Genomic DNA, 23,118 nt, shown 5'->3' with positions numbered 1-23,118 from the left:
GTTGTGCCAAGATTGTCCCATGTTCTGGGAATGACCCCCTTCCCCCCTTGCTCAGGGCCTATGTACTTGAACCCCAGGTGGCAACAGCTTGATACTCAGTGGTTAGATACCTGAGCTCTGATTAATCTTAAAGTGACCAGTGGTTTGAGTTACCAAACAGCCAATCAGGTGATTTTTAACTATGGAATTCCCCCATAAAAGCTGTGTAAAATCCTTGTTCAGGACCTCTTTAGCGTTGCTGGCCACAGGTACGCGGAGGTCCGAGTTTAGACTCATAATAAACGACCCTTGCTTTTTAGCTTTGACTGTGGCCTCTGGTGGTCTTTTTGGGGTTTTAGGAATTCGGGTACAACAAACCCAGGGCCTGAGTATTGACTGTCCTTGGGCTTTCCTCAAGGCTAGCGTTCTACCATGTGAGCCACAGCACCACTTCGAGCTTTTTTATGTATGTTGTACCAAGGAATCCAACACCCGTCTTTGTGCATGCTAGGCAAACACTCTACCACTAGGCTAAACTCCTAGCCTCTAGGTTTTAAAACTGCCAAGTTGTAAAGCAGAAGGAAACACTGTTTTTCTAACCCTTTTTTTCTTTGAATAAGTGCTGTAGAACTAGGTTTAATAAACTATTTGACATTCCCAAGATCCTGAAGAAAAATACATTCGATGGTTAAGATCTTATATTAGTAATAATTATCTTGTTTATATTATTTTTATGGTAAAAATGTGTATGAGACTAGTGATTTCATTCATTTTGAACTTGGAAGACGTGCCTCACTGTAAGTTTTTCAGATGCAAGGTGGGCCATCACTAAGCCTTTGTACTTGCCAGTCACCTAAGAGTACATATTGCTTAAAAAAAAAAAAAAATGATGTGGGGCCAGGAGTTTGGTCTAGTAGTAGAGTGCTCATCTAGCATGCACCAAGACCTGTGTTCAATTCCTCAGTACCACATACATAGAAAAAAGTGGAGTTGTTGTGGCTTAAGTGGTAGAGCTCTCGTCTTGAGGAAAGCCCAAGTATAGTCAGTGCTCAGGTCCTGAGTTCAGTCCTCAATACTGGCCAAAAAAAAGACAAGTGGAAGCACATAGTGTGAAAAATGGGTCTGTCTCCTTAATTACGTTTAATAAACCATTTCTGAAGGTTGAAAAGTTACAAGAGAATTACTAGGTTTTGAAGTGATTAATATTTGTTAATTATTTTGTGATTGTATATTCTCTTCCATTCCCCTCCCCCCAGGGAATATGAAACAGGTGTAAAAATGACATCCCGATTTGGAAAAACATATAGTAGGAAAGGAGGCAATGGCAGTTCAAAATTCGATGAAGTCTTTTCCAACAAACGGACCACCCTTAGCACAAAATGGGGAGAAACCACATTTATGGCTAAATTAGGGCAGAAACGGCCCAATTTCAAACCAGATATCCAAGAAATTCCGAAGAAACCTAAAATGGAAGAAGAAAATACTGGAGATCCTTTTGGATTTGATAGTGATGATGAGTCTCTACCAGTTTCTTCAAAGAATTTAGTCCAGGGTAAGAGTTCCTCTTACTCAGACTCTGGTGAAGCCGCTCAGCTGGAAGAAGTCACTTCTGAACTTGAAACCAATAGCAAAATTAGTAGTGTGGTGAGTGAAGACAGTGCTTCCAATAAAAGCTTGCCTATGGAGGATGCTGTGCTTGGGAAAGAAAAAAGCACAAACAGAGTCTTAGAAGATAGTACGAGCAAAAGTAGCTGTGCTAAATTAATGGTTTCAGGTAAGTTTTTATTTTCCTTGTGATGTGCCAAGAGAACATTTTGCACACACACACACATACACATATACGTATGTATGTATATATACACATACATATATATGTCTTTATAATTAATGTCGACTATAATTTTGTAAAAGATTTAACAACTTTTAACTTTTGGACTGGGACACCAACTCCTTAGCATCCTCAGACTTGATACCCAATGCTTTTGCTCATTGGCTAGCACTCTACCTACTAAGCCACGCCTCCAACCTCAAGATTTTTAAAGAAATCAATCAGGTTGGAATTTTAGTCAAACAACTTAGATATTAATGTTACCAGACATTATTTGGCATATTTTTCAACAGTATTTCATAAATGACTGCTTGTAATTCCTGCTAGAAATACCATTTTTGTTAGGATTGCAGAATATCTTGTTTCTGTTATTACTGGAAATTTGGTGGTTACTGATAATAACAATGAGACGATCAATCACATGGGAACTATTTTAATGTTGTTAGCCTATCTTTTAAAAGTCATTTAGTAGGGATGAGAAAAAACACTAAAGAATTGCTTTTTATTGCAAATTCAGATTAGTTTGGAGTCTTTGGGCTGTTAATGTCTTGCATTAGGTTTTCAAAATGGGTTATTGTTTTGTTTGTTTTTGTGTTTTTGTTTGTTTTTGTGCCAGTTCTGGGGCTTGAACTCAGCTAGGGCTTTGTCCTTGAGTTTCTTTTCTCAAGGCTATCACTCTATCACTTGAGCAACTTGAGTTGCTTTCCTGGCTTTTTTTTTTTTGGTAATTAACTGGAGATAAGAATCTCAATCTCCAGGCCAGAGTGGTAGAGTGCTTGCCCTAGCATGCACAAAGACCCAGGTTCGAGGAAGTAGCACTGTGGCTCAAGGGATGGGGTGGTAGCCTTGGAGCTCAGGGACAATGCCCAGGCCCAGAGTTCAAGTCCCATGACAAAAAAAAAAAACCCAAAAAACTAATCAAACAAACAACCCCCCCCCCCCCAAGACCCAGGTTCGATTCCTTGGTACTGCGTACATAGAAAAAAGCCAGAATGGGGCCAGGAGTTTGGCCTAGTGGTTAAAGTGCTTGCCTAGCATGCATGAAGACCTGGGTTCGATTCCTCGGTACCACATACATAGAAAACAGCCAGAAGTGGTGCTGAGGCTCAAGTGGTAGAGCTCTAGCCTTGAGAAAGTCCAAGGACAGTGCTCAGGCACTGAGCTCAAGCCCAGGACTGGCAAAAAAAAAAAAAAAAAAGCCAGAAGTGGTGCTGAGGCTCAAGTGGTAGAGCTTCTGAGCTCAAGCCCAGGACTGCCCCCCCCACCCCCCTCCAAAAAAATCTCAATCTCATGGACTATGCAGTCTGGCTTTGAACTACGATCCTCAGATCTAAGTCTCCCGAGTGGCAAGGATTATAGGTGCAAATCACTGGCGCCCAGCTCAAAACTAGTTGCATTTTTCAAAAGTTTGATTTGTATAAATATGTCATCTAGTATTGTCTCATAAAAATACATTTTTGTCAGTCATACCTTACTTGTATAAGAGATTTGGGACTTATAATAAATGATACTGGGTACTAGAAGCATGATTTACATGCTAGATTGAGCTTCTTGCTTAGCAGGTGTGAAGCCTTGAGTTCAAACCTCAGTACTACCATGAAGAAGAGAAAAGAAACAAAACATCATGCCTATATAATTCAGCTACTCAGCAGGCTCCGATCTGAGGATCGGTATTTGAAGCCAGCCCTGGTTGGAAAGTCCTCCAGAGTCTTATCTCCACTTAACTAGCAAAAAGCTGTACGTGGGGGCCGGCAGTTTGCCTAGTGGTAGAGTGCTTGCCTAGCATGCACAAAAACCCATGTTTGATTCATCGGTACCACATACGTGGAAAAAGCCAGAGGTGGTGAAGTGGCTCAAATGGGAGGGCTGTAGCCTTGAGAAAGCCCAAAGACGGTGCTCAGGACCTGAGTTCAAGCCCGTGCTCTCGCCTTGAGAAAGTCCAAGGACGGTGCCCAGGACCTGAGTTCAAGCCCTAGGACTGGCAGGAAAAAACAAAAAGCTATAAATGGAGCTTTGGTTAAAGGACTAGAGTGTCAGCCTTGAGCAAAAAGAATGCTCAGTGATAGTGTCCAGAATTGGCATATACACAAAAAAAGATGTAGAAGCAAGTAACAAAAAGAATGAAGAGCTAAGATGGCTGGGAGGGAGAGTGTGAGCCCCTCATCAGCAGTAGGGTAAGATTGTAGGTTACATGACCTTCTCTACTTCTTGGCTAGGTTTAGTGATAACGAGTGGCTATATAGAGTTGATATAAAGTAAAGATGGAACTCTGCTAGTACTGATTCTTTGGTTTTGACCAGTGTCTGGACTCTGAAGCTATGAGCTCTTCTCAGCTTTCATACTCAGAGCTGGCACTCTACCACTTGAATATGCCTCTGGAGCCCAGCAATTTGCTGATTAATTGGAGATGGAATCTCTCAGACTTTTCTGCCCAGGCTAGCTTTTAACAGTAGTCCTCCAGATCTCAACTTCCTGAGTAGCTAGGGTTACAGGTGTGCCGCTTGGGCCAGTCACAAAACTGAAATACTTTATTTTTTTTGGCTGGTTCTGGGATTTGAACTCATGGCTTGGGCCACTTCCTGAGCTTTTGTGCTCAAGGCTAGTATATTCTGTCATTTGTGCTCCAGTTCCAGTTCCTCTTCTGCCTTCTCATTACTTAATTGGAAATATGAGTCTCATGGCCTTCCCTTCCCAGGCTGTCTTTGAACCACAATCCTCGGGTCTCAGGCCCTAGGATAGTTAGGGTTACAGTTATGAGCCACCGGTGCCAGGCTTAGCACTGATTTTTTTTTTTTTTTTTTTTTTTTTTGCCAGTCCTGGGTATTGAACTCAGGGCCTGAGCACTGTCTTTTGACACTTTTTGCTCAAGGCTAGCACTCTGCCACTTGAGTTACAGCATCACTTCCGGCTTTTTCTGTGTATGTGAGTTCCAGGGAATTGAACCCAGGGCTTTGTGCTTGCTAGGTGAGCATGCTACCAGTAAGCCATGCTCCCGGCCCCTTAGTACTGAATTCTTAAAGGGAATTTATGTTTTTGAACCTTAAGACAAGGCACAAGTAGTCTATCTTGTATAGTTTTATTTAAAATGTTAAGAATTTTCTTTCTTTTCTCCTTCTTGGATGAGGGATGAACCAGCTGTTATTTCCTTAATCCCCTGGGTTAATTCTGATTTGGCTGTCCTTATTTCTTTGTCTGCATTTTTCTTGAAGCATTGTTCTTAAGCTTTGGTTACATTTTCATAACAACAGAACACGAAAACTTCCCAGGAGTGGTAGAATGCTTGCCTAGCATACACAAAACCCTGGGTTTGATTCCTCGGTACCACATACACAGAAAAAGCTGGAAATGGCTCTGTGGCTCAAGTGGCAAGAGCACTATCCTTCAGCAAAAATTGTTCAAGGACAGTGCCCAGGCCCTCAGTTCAAACCCCAGAACTGGACACAAAAAAACAAAACAAAACTTTCCAGATCAGTTCCTTAAAATGTATTATGGCCCTGAATTTTTTTAAGCCAAAAATGGATTTAACTGAGCTCCTTTCAGTTTTATTTTAAATTTTAAAAATTTCTGGTCTATTGTGGGGCTAGAACCAGGGACTGTGTTATCTTTGAGCTTTTTTGCTCACAGCTAACCACACTACCACTTTGTGCTTGCTGGCAGTTGATTGGAGATGAGAGCCTTACTGACTTTCCTGCCCAGCTGGTTTTGAATTGGGATCCTTAAATCTCAGCCTCCTGAGTAGCTGTGATTACAGGCTTGAGCCCCAGGCTCCTGGCTCTCCTAACACTTTCAAGGATGAATCTTGAACAAGAGGAGTTAGTGAGAGTTGGAATGAGATTAATTCATTGGCTTTTTAGCATGTTACGAGCATCTACTATTTGTCAAACTCTGACCTGGGTTTTAGCAGTACTAAACATTTAAGTTACACTGTGATCTTTTTCTCTGTCCCAGGTGGTGGGTAGGCTGGGAGAAGGAAGAATGAAGCTGAGGGAGTGGTTATGGAGCATGGGGCACCATTGGCCGCCAGAGGATCTGGTGACAGAGGGTACTTACTAACAAGGATAAGGAGGGTACAGAGGAATATGAACAAAGAAGTTAAATGCTCCTATGAAGCAAGTGCTCTATGGAGCTTTGACAGTGATGTCTTCCTGCATGTCCAATCTTGCTGTTGAAAGTTTGATAGTGTGTGTGAACTGAAAGCAGCTTTCTGTAGAAGAGATGATGGATACCATAAGAATCTAATGTTGCTAAGTTGTAGGTTCATTTCTGTTTTTTTTTTTTTTTTTTTTTTATGGTGGGGGGGCTTGAACTCTGGGCCTGGTCACTGTCCCTGAGTTTTTGTGCCCAAGGCTGGCACTCTGCCCCTTGAGCAACAGCTCCACTTCTGGCCTTTTGGTGGTTACTCAGATGAATTTCATGGACTTTTCCTGGGCTTCTTTAAACCTTGGTCCTCAGATCTCAGCCTCCTGATTAGGTAGGATTACAGGTGTGAGCTACCAACGCCCTGCTTTTCTGTAATGTCTTAACCTTCAGTTGAAGCAAACTCATAAAACTTAAACAAAAAACACAAAAATAGAAAGTAAAAAACTTTGCTGTACTTACTCGTCTTCTGTATATGACAAGTTTTGGGGTTCTTTTTTGGGGGGAAATTCCATTGAACACATCCCTCACACACGATAGGCAGCACCCTATCACTGAGCTACACCCCTTGCCCAATCTATGGCAGATCTTGTTTCATCTGTTCTAGAAACTTCTCTCTGCTCTCCTATCTTTTACTCCCTGAATATTACAGATACTTCTGTGTCTAATATCTAATTTTAAAAACAAAACATTCAGATTGCCCTTACTTTTGAAGCCAATATATATTCCCAGCCAGATGTGCCACTTAAAACCTGTTAGTACTTTTTAGTTCACCTGTCTAAGAGAACTCCAGTACTCTCAAAGTTTAGAATCTAGGGCCAGGAGTTTGGTAAGAGTGGTTGCCTGGCATGCACGAAGACCCAGGTTAAATTCCTTGGTACCACATACACAGAGAAAAGCTGGAAGTTGTGTTCTGGCTCCAGTGGTAGAGGACAGGGTTCAGTGCTCAGGCCCTGAGTTCAAGCCCCCAAGACTGGCAAAAAGAAAAAAATAAATAAAAATTTTAAAAGAATTAAAGTTTAGAATCTAGGGATGCATTAAAGATAAAGACTTACTTTGTCTTTTATGAGAGGCTATTTCCATTTTCCTTTTTTGTTAGTCTGGACTCTGAAAAAAGTGTGTAAAGACTTACATTTCTGCTTGGCATACTTTCATTGCCAACCAGCTGCAATTCAGTCTACATATCCTGCCAAATATTGAGATAACTATAGCATAGGCTCTTAATTTGCATGACTGGTTTTGTAGCCAATACATTTTTTCCATTTATTTAAAGTTGTAACTGAATATTTGTGTGAGCTTGGTGGTCGTATTTGTCAAGAAATTACCAACCTTTGATTTTAGAATTTGATTTTTTTAGGATAGATTTTTTTTTTTTTTTATTGGTACTGGTCCTTGCTCCTGGGTACTGTTAATGGGCTTTTTTGCTCGAGACTGGTGTTCTGCCACAACTCCAATTTGGCTTTTTGGTGGTAATTGGAGATAGGAATCTCTGGACTGCCTGAGCTGGCTTCAAAACTTGATCCTCAGATCTCAGCCTCCCAAGGAGATGGGTTTGAACCACAATCCTCTGGATCTTAGGCTCATGAGTTGCTGGGATTATAGATACGAGTCATCTGTTTAGCTGTGAATGTTTTTTGCTAGTCCTGGGGCTTGAACTCAGGGACTGGGCATGGTCCTTGGACACTTGCTCAAGGCCAACACTGCCACTTGAGCCATGGGGCCACTTTTCCAGCTTTTTCTGTGTATGTGGTACCAGGGGAATGGAACCTTGGGGTTTTCGTGCATCTAAGTGAGCACTCTACTACTAGGCCATTCTTTCAGTCTTGAATACATGTTTTTAATATAAAGTCAACCGATTTTTAAGAAAAGTGGATAAGAGGCTTGTTACTTTGTGTTTAGACTTATATTTCAGTTGATCCTCAATCAGAGCTACGTAAACTTTTTATTTAAAAAAATCCTGTTACATAGAGGTGTAACTAGTAGATTTGTGGAACATCCAAAGTTGTCTTTGTATTCAGTGCTGCTACATTCTGATAAGAGTGAGCTTTTCAGAGCCATGTAATTAAAACAACAGACTCCTGTAAGAATAGCTTTATCTCTTTTGTGGATCATGTGGCTTGAACTATGCCTGGGTGCTGTCCCTCAGCTCTTCAGCTCAAGGCTACTGCCCTACCTCTGGACCTGGGTGTTGTCTCTGAGTCCTTCAACTCAAGGCTACGGCCCTACCCTTGAGCAAAAAAAAGTTTCATGGGAAGGCTGGGTGTGTGACCTATCGGTAGAGTGCTTGCCTAGCACACACAAAGCCCTGGGTTCAATTCCTTGGTACCACATACACAGAGAAAATTGGAAGTGGTGCTGTGGCTTAAGTGGTAGAGCTCTAGTCTTGAAGAATACCCAAGGATAGTGCTCAGGCCCTAAGTTCAAGCCCCAGGGCTGGCCCCCCCCCCCCCCAAAAAAAAAAAAGTTTCATGGGCTTCAATCCTCAGATCTCAGTCTCCTAAGTAGCTGGGTTAAACATCTACATCTAGAAGTGGCTCTGTGGCTCAAGTGCTAGCCTTGAGCTGAAGAGCTCAGGGACTGTGCCCAAGCCCAGAGTTCAAGCCTCACAACCAGAAAAAATCATAATAAACATCTAGATCTTTGTGAGTCCAGGTCCGTCCCATATAGAAACAGACAGGATACTAAAGTAGAGAAATGACAGGGATATGCCCTAACCTTGGTTAGTTACCCTGACACTATTATCATTCAGGCCCAAAGGGACAAGGGATTATCTGAGCCATGCAGAGAAGAGGAACAGTATCTTTCTGTGGAGGGCTTGGCTGAAAAAATAAAAGGAGCCTAGCTTTTTAATTAGGTCTTTTATGAGTTAAACCCAGTGGAAGCTTCCGGGCTAAGTTAATGGCATATGAGGGGTTTTGTTTATGGACTGCTCTGTGTAGTGCACACCTTCTGTATTCTGTAGGCTCTGAACTCAGAGCCTAGGAGCTGCCCCTGGGCTTTAGCATTCTATCACCTGAGCCACAGCTCTATTTCCAGCTCTACTCCCAGAGATTTGGTTGCAAATAATCGAGTCTCACGGATGGCTAGCTTTGAACTTAGATTCCCCAGATCCGCAACTTCTGAGTAGCTCAGATTATAGATGTGAACCATCAGTGTCTGGCTTGCACTTTCTTGGGTGCCCATGCTTTCCCCCCCCCCCTTCTTTGTGGGTCATGGGGCTTGAACTCAGCCTGGGCATTGTCCCTGAGCTCTTCAGCTCAAGGCTACCACCCTACCCTTGAGCCAAAGCCCCAGTTCCCATTTTGTAGAGGTTAATTGGAGATAGAGTTCCAGGTCCTTTTGTGCCCACCTGGCTTTGAAATTTAATCTTCAGATCTCAGCCTCCTGAGTAGGATTACAGACATGAGCCATCACGCTGCTCTGGCTCTGGCTCTCTTCTTTTTTTTTTTTTTTTTTGGTGGTACTAAGGATTGAAACTTTTGAATCCCCCCTTCCCATATCCTCATTTTTCAGTTGTATAAATGCTTCTATTTACCTTTTTTGTTGCCAATTTTGAGGCTTGAACTCAGGACCTGTGCTCTTTCTTGGTCACAGCTATACCTCCAATCTGGCATTTTGCTGGTTAATTGCAATGGAGACTCAGTCTTTTTCTATTAGTGTTGGCTTATAATTGTGATCCCCCAAGTTTCAGCCTCCTGTATATTTAGGATTACAGATGGAACACTGACACCTGGCAGATACAACATTTTTTAATCTCTGATGAGTATCTTGTGTATTTCTAGTCTTTAGCTATTATTACTGTTACATCAAACTTTTATCTCCAATTAACCTATAAAAAAAAAAAAGAGTCTCAGGTCCTTTTGTGGCCAGGCTGGCTTTGAACCTTGATCCTCAGATCTCAGCCTCCTGTGTAGCTAGGATTACAGATGTGAACCACTGAGTCCGGCCACATTAAACATTTTTTTTTTTTTTTTTTTGCCAGTCCCAGGCTTGAGCTCAGGGCCTGAGCACTGTCCTTGGACTTTCTCAAGGCTAGAGCTCTACCACTTGAGCCTCAGCACCACTTCCGGCTTTTTTCTATATGTGGTACCGAGGAATTGAACCCAGGTCTTCATGCATGCTAGGCAAGCACTTTAACCACTAGGCCAAACTCTCGACCCCTCACATTATTCATTTTTATCTATATGTCTTTGAGCATCATGTCAAATATCTCAGATTTTTTAAATGTGGCATTGAAAGGGTACATACCAGTTGCGTTGCTACTGCCAAATTTCCCACTGAAATTGCCTCTTCCAGTCATCCTCTTACTATCAGACTTCGTGCCTATTTGAAATGTAGAAAATGTTTTCACCTTATATATCATCTTTATTCCTTTTTATTTTTTTAAATTGCATTTTATTGTCGGGGTAATGTATAGAGGGGTTACAGTTACATTCAAAACTTGATACCCCCTTCTCATGTTTTTGTCTTCCTTTCTCTCTCCCTACTCCTTCTAATCACCTTGCTTTCCCCCATCCCTATTTCAAATAAATGTATATACAATGTCTTTTCTCTTTATTAGCATATATGAGATTAAATAAAGGGTAGTAGGCCTGGGCACTGTCCATGAACCTCTTTGTGCTCAAAGGCTGCCTAGCACTCTACCACTTGAGCCATAGCGCCATTTCTGGTTTTTGCGTGGGTAGTTGGAGGTAAGTGTTTCACAGGGCTTTTTTGCCCTGGCTGGCTTCAGACTATGATTGCCAGGTTTCAGCCTCCTGAGTAGCTAGGATTACAGGTATGAGCCACCAATGCCTGGCTCCAATCAAATCTTCTACCCTCAATCTCATACTCCCTTATCCTGCTTCTCTCTTTCTTTCTTTTTTTTTTTTTTTGCCAGTCCTGGGCTTGAGCTCAGGGCCTGAGCACTGTCCTTGGACTTTCTCAAGTCTAGAGCTCTACCGCTTGAGCCTCAGCACCATTTTCAGCTTTTTTCTATGTATGTGGTACCGAGGAATTGAAGCCGGGTATTCATGCATGCTAGGCAAGCACTTTAACCACTAGGCCAAACTCCCAGCCCTTTAATATATTTTTTATTGTAATTAATAGAAGGGTTACATGATATTTGCCAGATAAATAGTGCCTTAATTCCCACACATTGATACCCTTTCACATAGTATGGTCCCCATTTCCCTTCCCCCCTCCCCCACCCCTCATCTTGTTTTCCCCCGTTCCCTATCCAATTTCAGATAACCAAAAGGACCTCTTCTTTTTTATTTTCAAATTATTGTTAGGTAGGTATATAAAGGGATTTTAGTGCCAGAAGTCAGGTTATTAATATAATGCATCTTGGTCAGTGACATCCTTTCTGTCATTCTTCCCCATCACATCCCTAACCTTTTTATGCACTCCATTTGTGTGCCCCCCAGACCTCTTTTAGTGTGGGTTGAGATAGGCTTGTCTGCTTAAGACATTTCAGTGGTGCCTACCACTAGAGATAGTATAATATTATTCAGTGCCTTTATACCAGCACACACACATTTTGGGGGTCGGTCATGGGGCTTAAACTCAGGGCTTGGCGCTGTCCTGGAGCTCTTTTACTCAAGTCTAGCCCTCTACTACTTTGAGCCACACTGCCTCTTCAGGTTTTCTACTGAGTAATTGGAGATAAGGGTCTCACAGAGCTTTCTGCCTGGGCTGCTCTGAACCAAGATCCTCAGATCTCAGCCTTCAGAGTTGCTAGGACTACAGATGTGTCACTGGCACCTGGCCTAACCTGGTCTTCTTTTTTTTTTTTTTTTTTTTGCCAGTCCTGTGGCTTGAACTCAGGGCTTAGGCTCTGTCCCCGAGCCTCTCTGTGCCCTACCACTTGAGCCACAGCTTCACTTTCTGCTTTTTCTGTTTATGTAGTGCTGAGGAATCAAACCCAGGGCTTCATGCATACTAGGCAAGCATTCTACCTCGAAGCCACATTCCTAGCCCCTAACCTTGTCTTTTTTTGAAATTTTTTTAAAAAAATTTTATTGTCCGGGTAATGTATAGAGAGGTTACAGTTACATTCGTCAGGTAGTGGGTGCATTACTTCTTGCGCATGGATTTGTCTTTTTAATTAATAAAAATTTTCTTTTGTAATCTTGATGGATCTGCAATAGGCACTGAAGGTTTTCTTTCAATTTTTATAAGATAAAAAACCCATGAAATTCCTTGATAGACCCCAAATCTGTCCCAATTTATTTTTCATTCTCCTCCCCTTTGTCCTTTTTCTTTGTTTTTCTTTTATTTTCTAATATCTATATCTATATAGATATATATACACACATACATACATTTTTTATTTTTTGGGGGGAGCCAGTCCTGGGCTTGAGTTCAGGGCCTGAGCACTGTCCTTGGACTTGTTCTACCCTGAGCCACCACACCACTTCGGGCTTTTTATATGCATGTGGTACCGAGGAAGCGAACCTGAATCTTCATGCATGCTAGGCAGGCACTCTACCACTAGGCCAAACTCCCGGCCCCTAATATTTTTTTTTAATTTCTGTTTATTTTTTGCCAGTCCTGCCTTGAACACAGGGCCTGAGCACTGTCCTTGGACTTTACTCAAGACTAGAGCTCTACCATTTGAACACCACTGAGTACCACTTCTATGTATGTGCCTTTTCTATGTATGTGGTACCGAAGATTCAAATCTGGGTCTTTGTGCATGCTATAGGCAAGCACTCTACCACTAGGCCAATCTCCTGGCTCCTTTTTTTTTTTGTTTTGCCAGTCCTGGGCTTGAGCTCAGGGCCTGAGCACTGTCCTTGGACTTTCTCAAGCCTATATATGTGGTGCCGAGGAATCGAACCCGGGTCTTTGTGCATGCTTGGCAAGCACTACCAGTAGGCCAAACTCTGAGCCCCTTTGATATTAAAGATTTGATTTTAAAGACGGGTTACTAGCTAGCCAAGGTGTCTCACGCCTGTAATCCTAGCTACTCAGGAGGCTGAGATCTGAGCAATGCAGTTCAAAGCCAGTCTGGACACTAAAGCCAGCCCAGGCACTAAAGAACCTGAGGCTTATCTCCAGTTAATCACTAGAAAACAGGAAGTGGGGCTGTGACTCATGGGGTAGGGTGGTAGGGTTGAGCTGAAGAGCTCAGGGACCAGCACCCAGGCCCAGAGTTAGGGTGGTAGCCTTGAGCTGAAGAGCTCAGGGATAGTACCCAGACATAGAGTTCAAGCCCCATGTCCCCCCCCCCCCCCCCACACACAAAAGGGGCCCGGAGTTTGGCCTAGTGGTAGAGTGCTTGCCTTGCACGCACGAAGACCTGGGTTCCTTGGACCGTATACATAGAAAAAAGCTAGAAGTGATGTTTGTGGCTCAAGTGGTAGAGCTTTAGCCTTGAGAAAGCCCAAGGACAGTGCTCAGGCCCTGAGTTCAAGGCCCAGGACTGGCCAAAAAAAAAGAAAAAGATGGGGTACTGCCATATAACCCAGCTGTATTACTAGTTGACATATGTCAACAGCTGTAGCTGCTAGGTGTCAGAACCAATATTAGAATTTCCTTGAAGGCTTGCGGCCCAAAGTTCATACCTGTAATCCTAGCTACTCAGGCAGGACAGTCTGTAAGACTCATTTCCAATTATTCACCAAAAAGCTGGAAGTGGAGTTGTGGCCCAAAATGTAGAATGGCAGCCTTGAGTTGGAAAGCTAAGAGATAGAGTCCAGACCTTGAATTCAAACTCAGTACTGGCCTTTAAAAAAGAGAAAGGGGCTGGGAGTTTGGCCTAGTGGTGTCGAGTGCTTGCCTAGCATGTATGAAGACCCGGGTTCGATTCCTTGGTACCACATACTTAGAAAAAGCCAGAAGTGGTGCTGAGGCTCAAGTGGTAGAGTTCTAGCCTTGAGAAAAATCCAAGGACAATCCTCAGGCCCCGAGCTTAAGCTCGGGACTGGCAAAAAAAATAAAAATAAAAATAAAAAAAACAAAAAAAATAGAAAATAAAAAAGAAAGATAAGTGTCAGTGGCTCACATTTGTAATTGTAGCTATTCAACATACTGAAATCTGAGGATCATGGTTCAAAGCCAGCCTAGGCACTTTTTTTTTTTCTTTTGCCAGTTCTGGGCTTGAGCTCAGGGCCTGAGCACTGTCCTTGGACTTTCTCAAGGCTAGAGCTCTACCACTTGAGCCTCAGCACCACTTCTGGCTTTTTGCTATATGTGGTACCGAGGAATCGAACCTGGGTCTTCATGCATGCTAGGCAAGCACTTTAACCACTAGGCCAAACTCGCGGCCCTATAGCCTAGGCACTTTATTTCCAGTTAACTACCAGAAAGCTGTAAGTAAAGTTGTGCGTCAAAGTGGTAGAGCACAGAAGTTGAGGTACAATAGCCAGGACCAGCAAACAAATAATTATTTGGGCCTAGGTGGCTTTTAGAATTAGTAGAATAAAAAAAAAGCTACAGAAAGTTGAAGCTGTGGCTTCAAGGTTGCAAGACAGAACTAGCATATCTTTTAGGCACCTCACCTGACATACATATAAACACTGCTGTTAAGATTTTGATTGTGTTATATTTGATTAATTTTTTTTGCCAGTCCTGGGCTTTAACTCAGGACCTGATCACCGTCCTTGGGCTTTATCATGGCATAATGCTCTACTAATTGAGCCACAGCACTACTACTGGCTTTTTCTATGTATGTACCAAGGAATTGAACTTGGGTCTTTTGTGCATGCTAGGCAAGCACTCTTATCCCTAGGCCCACACTCCTGGCCCAAATTTTTAAGCATCATTATTGGAAACCTCATTATATTTCTGAGGTATGGCTGAATCATTTAATGTCTTTTTTTTTTTTTTTTTTTTTTTTTGCCAGCCCTGGGCTTGAGCTCAGATTCTGAGCACTGTCCTTGGACTTTCTCAAGGCTAGAGCACTACCACTTGAGCCTTAGCACCACTTTCTGCTTTTTTCTATGTATTTGGTACCGAGGAATTGAACCCCAGTCTTCGTGCATGCTAGGCAAGCACTCTACTCCCGGCCCCTTAATGTTATCTTGATTCAGTTCCTTAACTCTCCTGAAATCTCTTGCAAGGATTTTAGGGTGACTGGTTTAAGAAATTGACGTGTCTGAGGAGGGCAGTTACTATGCGACAGGAGAGGTATATTCACTGAAAAGGTAGATGGCAGCAATTGTGTATTCATTTCTTTACCTGCTGAAATGATCAGTTATTTTATGATTAATTGCTTCTGCACTATTACATAGATGTATTTGTTAACTTGCATATTAATGCCATTCTTATTTTTTATACTTCTCTTATTTTTCATTTTTATAGATACAATGGAGAATTTCAGCGATGATCTTGAAAAAAATAGTCACCATTTTCACAAAAATGCTGAAGACAATGCTAAGAAATCCACCATAGAAATCACAGTGGCTTCTGGATGCAAAGCTGATGAAATCAAGGAAACAAATGATACTTGGAACTCCCAGTTTGGGAAAAGATCGGAATCGCCATCAGAAATACCTGCAATCAAAGGATCTGTTAGAACTGGTCTCTATGAATGGGATAATGATTATGAAGATATCAGATCAGATGATTGTCTTTTAAGTTTGGATAGTGATGCTCTTTTGGAGATTAAAGATGAGGATTTTAAAAATAGATTGGAAGATACAAATGAAGCCATGGAGGAAGACATTGTTCAAAGTGTTCTTAGGCCAAGCAACTGTAGGACTTATTGTAGGGCCAATAAAGCAAAATCCTCACAAGGAGCTTCAAGTTTTGATAAGCTAATGGATGGTACCAGTCAGGCCTTAGCCAAAGTAAACAGTGAATCAAATAAAGATGGCCTGAATCAGGCAAAGAAAGGTGGTGTAAGTTGTGGGACCAGTTTTAGAGGGACTGTTGGAAGGACTAGAGATTATACTGTTTTACATCCATCTTGCTTGTCAGTGTGTAATGTTACCATACAGGATACCATGGAACGCAGCATGGATGAATTTACCTCATCCACTCCTGCAGATTTGGGTGAGGCTGGCCGTCTCAGAAAAAAGGCTGATATTGCAACTTCTAAGACCACTACTAGATTCCGACCTAGTAACACAAAATCCAAAAAGGATGTTAAACTTGAATTCTTTGGTTTTGAAGATCATGATGAGACAGGAGCCGATGAAGGAGGCTCTGGAAGTTCTAATTACAAAATTAAGTACTTTGGCTTTGATGACCTCAGTGAAAGTGAAGATGATGATGATGACTGTCAAGTGGAACGAAAAACCAGCAAAAAAAGAACTAAAACAGTTCCATCACCCTCCTTACAGCCTCCTCCTGTGAACAGTGACAATTCCCAGGACAGTCAGACTAGTGCTAATAATTCAGGTAAGAATTTTATTTAAAAGTATGTGTGTATATGCATGTGCCCTGTGTGCATGCGCATAAAATCTTTTTTCAGATTTAAACCAACACCTTAGTTTTCTTTAGTTATTCAGTGCTTATTACTTTTAGTTTTAATACAAGTATGTGTATGCATTTAGAACCTCCAATTACCTTATCCAAAGGTCATATGAATGATCCGATTCTGGTTTATAGTGTTGAACTTGGACCTGGGGTGTGTGTGTGTGTTGAAATCAGGCCTGGGCTGTGTGTATGTGTCCATCCTAGAGCTTGAAATCAGGGCTACTTTTGGTCTTTTTTGTAGTTTATTGTAGAAAATAGTCTCACTGACTTTCCTGCCTAGGTTGACTTCAAACTGTGGTCTTCAGATCTCAATCTCCTGAGTACCTAGTCTTGTTTTGTTTTGTGGTGTTAGTGGTGGAAAGCTAGGTATCATGAAAACTAACTGGTTACTAAACCATTGAGCTGTACTTCTAGCAAAGTCCTTGAGTTTACACTCTGTGTATGGAACAAGGACACCAAATATCTTGATGTCTCAGCCGTGAAAGTCCAAGTGCAATCGATGCATAATGCAAAAATTTGGACTTTTAGATCTATACTGATAACAGTAATGAAGAAAGTACTAGAAAAGTAAAATTTTCTAAAATCCTTTGCAGTTGATTCAAAATAGACATTTAAAACATTCTCAAATCCTCTTATATTGGTTTTATAAAATTAAAAAGCAAACAATTTTTTAAATCTTTTAAGCTGGTAGGCTCAGGGATGAGGTTCTCTGGAGCTCACCCTCCACTGTGAGTGGTAAGTGAGTAGGTTAGCAGTGCTATAATTAACTTTTTACCTGATGAGAACTGTTATGGATTAATGACATGCGTGAGGAAGACTACGTGAAAGCTCCTGGGTTAAATTTTCTGGAGTGGTGTATTTACTACAAAAATAACAAAGCTTTTGTCCTGTTGGAATTGTAGAAGTGTCATTATGGTAAAATAGAATTATGCAATAGTTTCTGAGATGTAGGTTATCTTGAGAGCATCTAAACTTGTACCTTAAAAATAGTTTTGCTCATTTGGAATGGTTGTTTTGGGGCAGGAGATTGGGCCTTGGGCATGGAAGGCATGTGCTCTACTCCTGAGCTGTGTTCCCAGCAGGACTCCTACTGCATGTGTGTGATCCTAGCTAGCTACTCAGAAGGCTGAGACCTGGAGGAATCCAACCTATGGATTCTGAGTTTGAAGCCATTTTGGACAGAAGAGTCTGTGAAACTTGTCTCATAATTATAACTAGCAAAATGCTAGAGTAGAGGTGTGACTCAGGTGGTAAAGCACCAGCCTGTGCTGCACAGGAGTGTGAAGCCCTGAGTACCAGCCTGGTAGAGAAACAAAAACCAAAATAAAACAAACCCAGGAGCACCTAGGGGCTCAGCTCCTCCCTGCTTCATGAACAGAAAAGGAATCTATTGTCAGCATTTCTCCAGTGCTGTCTTTGAATTATTTTTGGAGAACTAAAGTTTGTACTAGCCACTTGGTGTACAATACTAGACCTCTTTATATTGTCCTGTTGCGATTTAATGCTTGCAGTAATCTAATTTGCAAATTACCCTAATCTGCAGTGGAAAGTCTTGTTGCTTTTGCTTCTTTGAGTAATAAACATTTACTTATAGAAACTTGGAAGTTGACACCAAGTAACATTTGAAAACTAAAGTCTGTGAGACTCTTATCTCCAAATAACCAACAGAAAACCGGAAGTGGCACTGTGACTCAAGGGGTAGGGTGGTAGCCTCGAAGAGCTCAGGGACAGCACCCAGGTTCAGAGTGGGCACTTTCCTTGAGCTTTTTTGCTCAAGACTACTAGCACTCTGGCCAGGAGTTTGGCCTAGTGGTAGAGTGCTTGCCTAGCATGCATGAAGACCCGGGTTCGGTTCTTCCGTACCACGTACGTAGAAAAATGCTGGAAATGGTGCTGTGGCTCAAGTGGTAGAGCTTAGGACAGTGAGCAGGCCCTGAGTTCAAGCTCTAGACCAAAAAAAAAAAAATACCAGCACTAGAACCACTTCCAGAGCGAGAGAGAGAGAGAGAGAGAGAGAGAGAGAGAGAGAGAGAGAGAGAGAGAGAGAGAGAGAGAGAGAGAGAGTGTGTGTGTGTGTGTGTGTGTGTGTGTGTGTGTGTGTGTGTGTGTGTGTTTAACTGGAAATGAGAATCTCATGGACACTCCTGCCCGGTTTGATTTCAAACTGTGATGGTCAGATCTCAGACTCTCTAGTAACTAGGATTACAGGTGTGAGCCACTGGCACTTGGCTGTATTTTGTTTGTGGTAGTCCTGGGACTTAAACTCTGGGACGAAGTGTTGTCCCTAAACCTTTTTTGCTTAAGTCCAGTGTTCTGCCACTTGAGCCACATTTCTACTTAAGGCTTTTTTGCTTGACACTTCAATCCTCAGATTATCAGCTTCCTGAGTGGTTAGGATTACAGGATTAAGTCACCATTGCCCACTATTTTGTTTTGAGTCATGGGGCTTGAACTCTGGGCCTGGAGCTGTCCCTGAGCTCTTCTGCTCAAGGATATGGCCCTAACCTTGAGTCATAGCACCTCTTCGATTTTCTAGTGGTTAATTGGAGACCAGAGTCTCACAGACTTTAGTGCTTGGGCTGGCTTTGAACCTCAACCCTCAGATCTCAGCCTTGTGAGTAGCTAGGATTACAGGTGTGAGCCACTGTGCTGGCTAATTTTTTTATTTGTAGCTTATAAGACTTGAACTTGTGTTCTGGGCTATGTCCCTGAGGTCTAGTACTCTATGAGTTTGAGCCACAGGACCACTTCTGTCTGGTTTTTGTGGTAGTTAATTGTGTCACTGGTTTTCTTTCCTGCCCAGGATGACTTTGAACCATGATCCTCAGATCTTAACCTCCTGAGTAGCTAAGATTACAGGTATAAACCACTTAACACACTGCTCTTTTTTTTTTTTTTTTTTAATCAGTCATGAGATTTGAACTCTGGAGACTGGACATTGAACCCTGAGCTCTTTAGCTCAAGGCTACCGCCCTACCCCTTGAGCCACAGCACCACTTCAGTTTTCTGGTGATTAATTGTAGTTAAGAGTCTCACAGACTTTTTAGTGCTTAGGCTGGTTTTGAGCCTCAATCCTCAGGTCTCAGCCTCATGAGTAGCTAAGACCAACATGATTCAGTGGATTTAAAATATAGAAAAATGTTTGTATGTTTGTGAACAATGCCATATCAGTGTTAGGGTAGATAATCTAGGAGCTACATGACCCATATATTTAAGATATATTTTGGAAAATGCTTGTTTTTTTGTTTTTGTTTTTTGGACACACAACATATATACAACTGGGTATTTGAAATATGAGATGAGAATGGGTGTATTTATTAACTCTGTGGAGCTTTTATTTTTCCCTTAGGATGCTAAGTAAAAAGTCAGATTTTATCATAGATAATTTGAAATACTAGAAAGCTAGCTAGTTTTGATTACCATTTCAGAAAACTTGGATTTTACAGAGGACTTGCCTGGTGTGCCTGAAAGTGTGAAGAAGCCTACAAATAAACAAGGAGATAAATCAAAGGAAAATACCAGAAAGATTTTCAGTGGCCCCAAACGGGTGAGTAAAACACTATCTTTGATTGAGTGATTGATGGAGTGATTATTGGAAGGCTCAACTCGAAAGTTTTTATTGGAAAGTTACCAGCAAGCATTGTGATGATATCTATTTATCTATCTATCTTTTTGAAAAATCATTATAATCAATTTTTTAAAAAAATTGAGTGAAATATATATAACTTATTGAAGGCAGGTATATTCACAGTGTTTTATTGTCTGTATACAACAATTCCTCATTCCTTTTCACTCAGGGTAAAAAGCTCATATAAATGTACTCATATGGTATTTCTGGCTTAACTTGGAAACACTATTCCTAAGTTCATCCATGTTATAGAAATTTTATCTTCCTTGGTGTAAATGATAGACTCATGTTTTATTAGCTGTCATCATCTCTCCGCCTCCTCCTCCTCCTCCTCTTCTTCTCTTCCTCTTCCTCTTCCTCCTCCTCCTTTTTTCTTTTTTCTTTTTGCTGGTCCAGGGGCTTGAACTTGGCCTGGGCACTACTGTGTTTGAGCTTCATTTTGCTCAAGGCTAGCACTGTACCACTTGAGCCACAGTGGTACATCCAAATTTTTCTCACAGACCTTCTTGCCTGAGCTGGCATCAAATTGTGGTCCTCGGATCAGTCTCCTAAGTAGCTAGGTTTCTAGTGAGCCACTGGCACCCAGCTTATCAGCTGTTACGGGCACTTAGATTGTTTAATTATTAGCTATTGGGATATAATGTTATCAAAGTTGGTGTACACATATAGATAGAAGCTCTTCAATTTATAATAGGGTTGTATTCCAGTAAACCCATTGTAAATTGGATATTTTTAAAGTTCAGACAGAACCAGTGCCTTATACCTGCAAGTACTAGCTACTCAAGAAACTGAGATCTGAGGAATGAGTCTTGAAGCTAACCTGGACAGATGAAGTGACACTCTTCTGTTAATTTTAATATAAGTATATAAAATGTAATTATAAATATAATTATATGTATATTTGTTGATAGTAGGGCTTGAACTGAGTGCTGTTCCTGAGCTCTTCAGCTCAAGGTAAGCGCCCTACCACTTGAGGCACAGAACCATTTCCAGCTTTTTCTGTGTATGTGGTACTGAGGAATTGAACCTGGGTCTTCGTGCATGTACTTTGTGCAAGCACTCTACCTCTAGGCCAAATTCCTGGCCCCTATAATTATATTTTAATAACAATTCTCATATAATCTGCTTTTTTTTTGTTTTCCTTAATTGTCTTTACATTGTCCTTTTTTTTTTTTTTTTTTTTTTTTTTTTTTTGGTGGGTTGTGAGGCTATAACTTGGCCTGGGCATTGTCCCTGGGTTCTTCAGATCAAGGCTATTGCCCTACCCCTTGAGCCAAGCCCTACTTCCCGTTTTCTAGAGGTTAATTGGAAATGAGTCTCAGGTCCTGTTGTACCCAGGCTGGCTTTGAACCTGATCCTCAGTTCTCAGCCTCCTAAGTAGCTAGGATTACAGGTGTGAGCCTTTGCAGCTGGCCACAATGTCTTGATTGGCATTTTCCCCCCAAAATTGTAATCATTTGGATATTTGGTCTCTTTTTATCTTGAACATCACCCCCTCCCCCACCCCGCCTTTTTTCTTTTTTTTGATTCCCTTTGACACATTTTTTTCCCTCCGTGTGTGTGTGTGTGTGTGTGTGTGTGTGTGTGTGTGTGTGTGTGTGTGTGTGTGTGTGTGTGTGTGTGTGTGTGTCTGTCTGAGCCATTGTGCGTGTCAGTCCTGTGGCTTAAATTCAGGGTCTGGGCCCTGTTTTTGAGCACTTTTACTAAAGACTAGCACTCTAGTCTTGAGCCACAGCACCACTTATGGCCTTTTCTATGTGTGTGGTAGGGAGGAATTGAACTCAGGACTTTATGCATACTAGGCCAGCACTCTACCACTAGGCCACACTCCTGGCCCATGACACAGATTTTTGATTTAGTAGTCTATGATACTTCTCTTCTTTTCTTTTCTTCTCTTCTCTTTTCTTTCTTTCTTTCTTTCTGTCTTTCTGTCTTTCTGTCTTTCTGTCTTTCTGTCTTTCTGTCTTTCTGTCTTTCTTTTTTTTTGGTGGATCATGAGGCTTGAACCTGGTCTGGGTGCTGTCCCTGACCTCTTCAGCTCAAGGTTACCACCCTACCCTTGAAATAAGCCCTACTTCCCGTTTTCTAGAGGTTAATCGGTGATGAGTCTCAGGTCCTTTTGTGCCCAGGCTGGCTTTGAGTGTTGATCCTCAGATCTCAGTCTTCTGAGTAGCTTGGAATAGTATTGTAGAATACTGGAGAATAACTCTAGAAGTTTAATTTGAATTGTGCTAAACACTTGGAGAAGACTATGTTAGTAATGTCTGTATCTTTAAAACAGAAAGCCCTATTATGGCCCCAAGTATTGCTCCTAAAATAGTTACGGTTATGATTTCCTTCCTTCCCCCCTCTTTCTTTTTTGCTGGTCCTAGGGCCTAAACTCTGGGCCTGGAGTCTGTCTCTGAGCTCCTTTTGCTCAAGACTGTCTTTCTGCCACTTAGCCACTGCACCACTTCAGGCTTTTTCTGTGATTTAATTGGAGATAAGAGTCTCACAGACTTTCTTTCCTGGGCTGGCATCAAACTGTGATCCTCACTAAGATCTCAGCTGCCTGAGTAGCTAGGATTATAGGTGGGAGCTACCTTGTTCTCTGCAGTTTCTTTTTCTTTAGATTGTAGTTAACTAAGGATGTTTGGGCCATAGTAATTTGTTCAGAGATTAGAGCCAGTTTGCTGGAGGCATAGCTCAAGTGTTAAGAGTGCCTGTATAGCAGTCTGAAGCCCCAAGTTCAATCCCTTATACCATTTAAAAAATCCTAAACAGTCAAAAAATCTAAAACAGATTACAGCCCTGCCAATACTCCTAGCTACTCAGGCAGCTCAGATTCAGAGAATTATAGTTCAAAGCTAGCCCTGGTAGAAAAGTCCAGTAGATTCCAAAACAACCTACAAAAAGCTGAATTGGAGTTACAGTTCAAGTGATAGAGCACCATATGAGCATGGAATCTGAGCAAGTATAAGGTACTAAATTCAGGCTCTGACAGCAGCAAAAATAAATTTTGAGTTAATTTTTACATTGTTTATTTAATCTTAATACATTTAAGTCATTTACTTGAATTTGGTTTTCTTTGCTTGCTTGTTTGTTTTCTCCCCACACTGGGAGCACAGTTCAGGGTCTAATGTATTTCAGGCAGGTGCTG

At 41.6% G+C, this 23,118-nt stretch overlaps 1 protein-coding gene across 4 annotated transcripts in view; it reads left to right on the top strand.

The window, feature by feature from the left end:
* Wapl (WAPL cohesin release factor) overlaps positions 1-23,118 on the top strand; it is a 70,653-nt gene that overhangs the window by 2,701 nt on the left and 44,834 nt on the right. For 3 of the 4 annotated variants that reach the window (XM_090346713.1, XM_090346714.1, XM_090346712.1), the window contains exons 2-4: positions 1,236-1,753; positions 15,233-16,273; positions 19,780-19,898. In XM_090346713.1, coding sequence (XP_090202839.1) covers positions 1,258-1,753; positions 15,233-16,273; positions 19,780-19,898 — 1,656 coding nt within the window. In that variant the 5' untranslated portion in view covers positions 1,236-1,257. The remainder of the gene's footprint in view (positions 1-1,235; positions 1,754-15,232; positions 16,274-19,779; positions 19,899-23,118) is intronic. The other variant, XM_090346715.1, reaches the window with a different exon arrangement.

Source organism: Megascapheus bottae, chromosome 15 (assembly GCF_031878675.1).
Source record: "Megascapheus bottae isolate mThoBot1 chromosome 15, mThoBot2.hap1, whole genome shotgun sequence".
Classification (NCBI taxonomy): Eukaryota; Metazoa; Chordata; class Mammalia; order Rodentia; family Geomyidae; genus Megascapheus; species Megascapheus bottae.
Note: the sequence above shows the minus strand (reverse complement) of the source record. Positions and strands in the feature narration are given on the sequence as shown.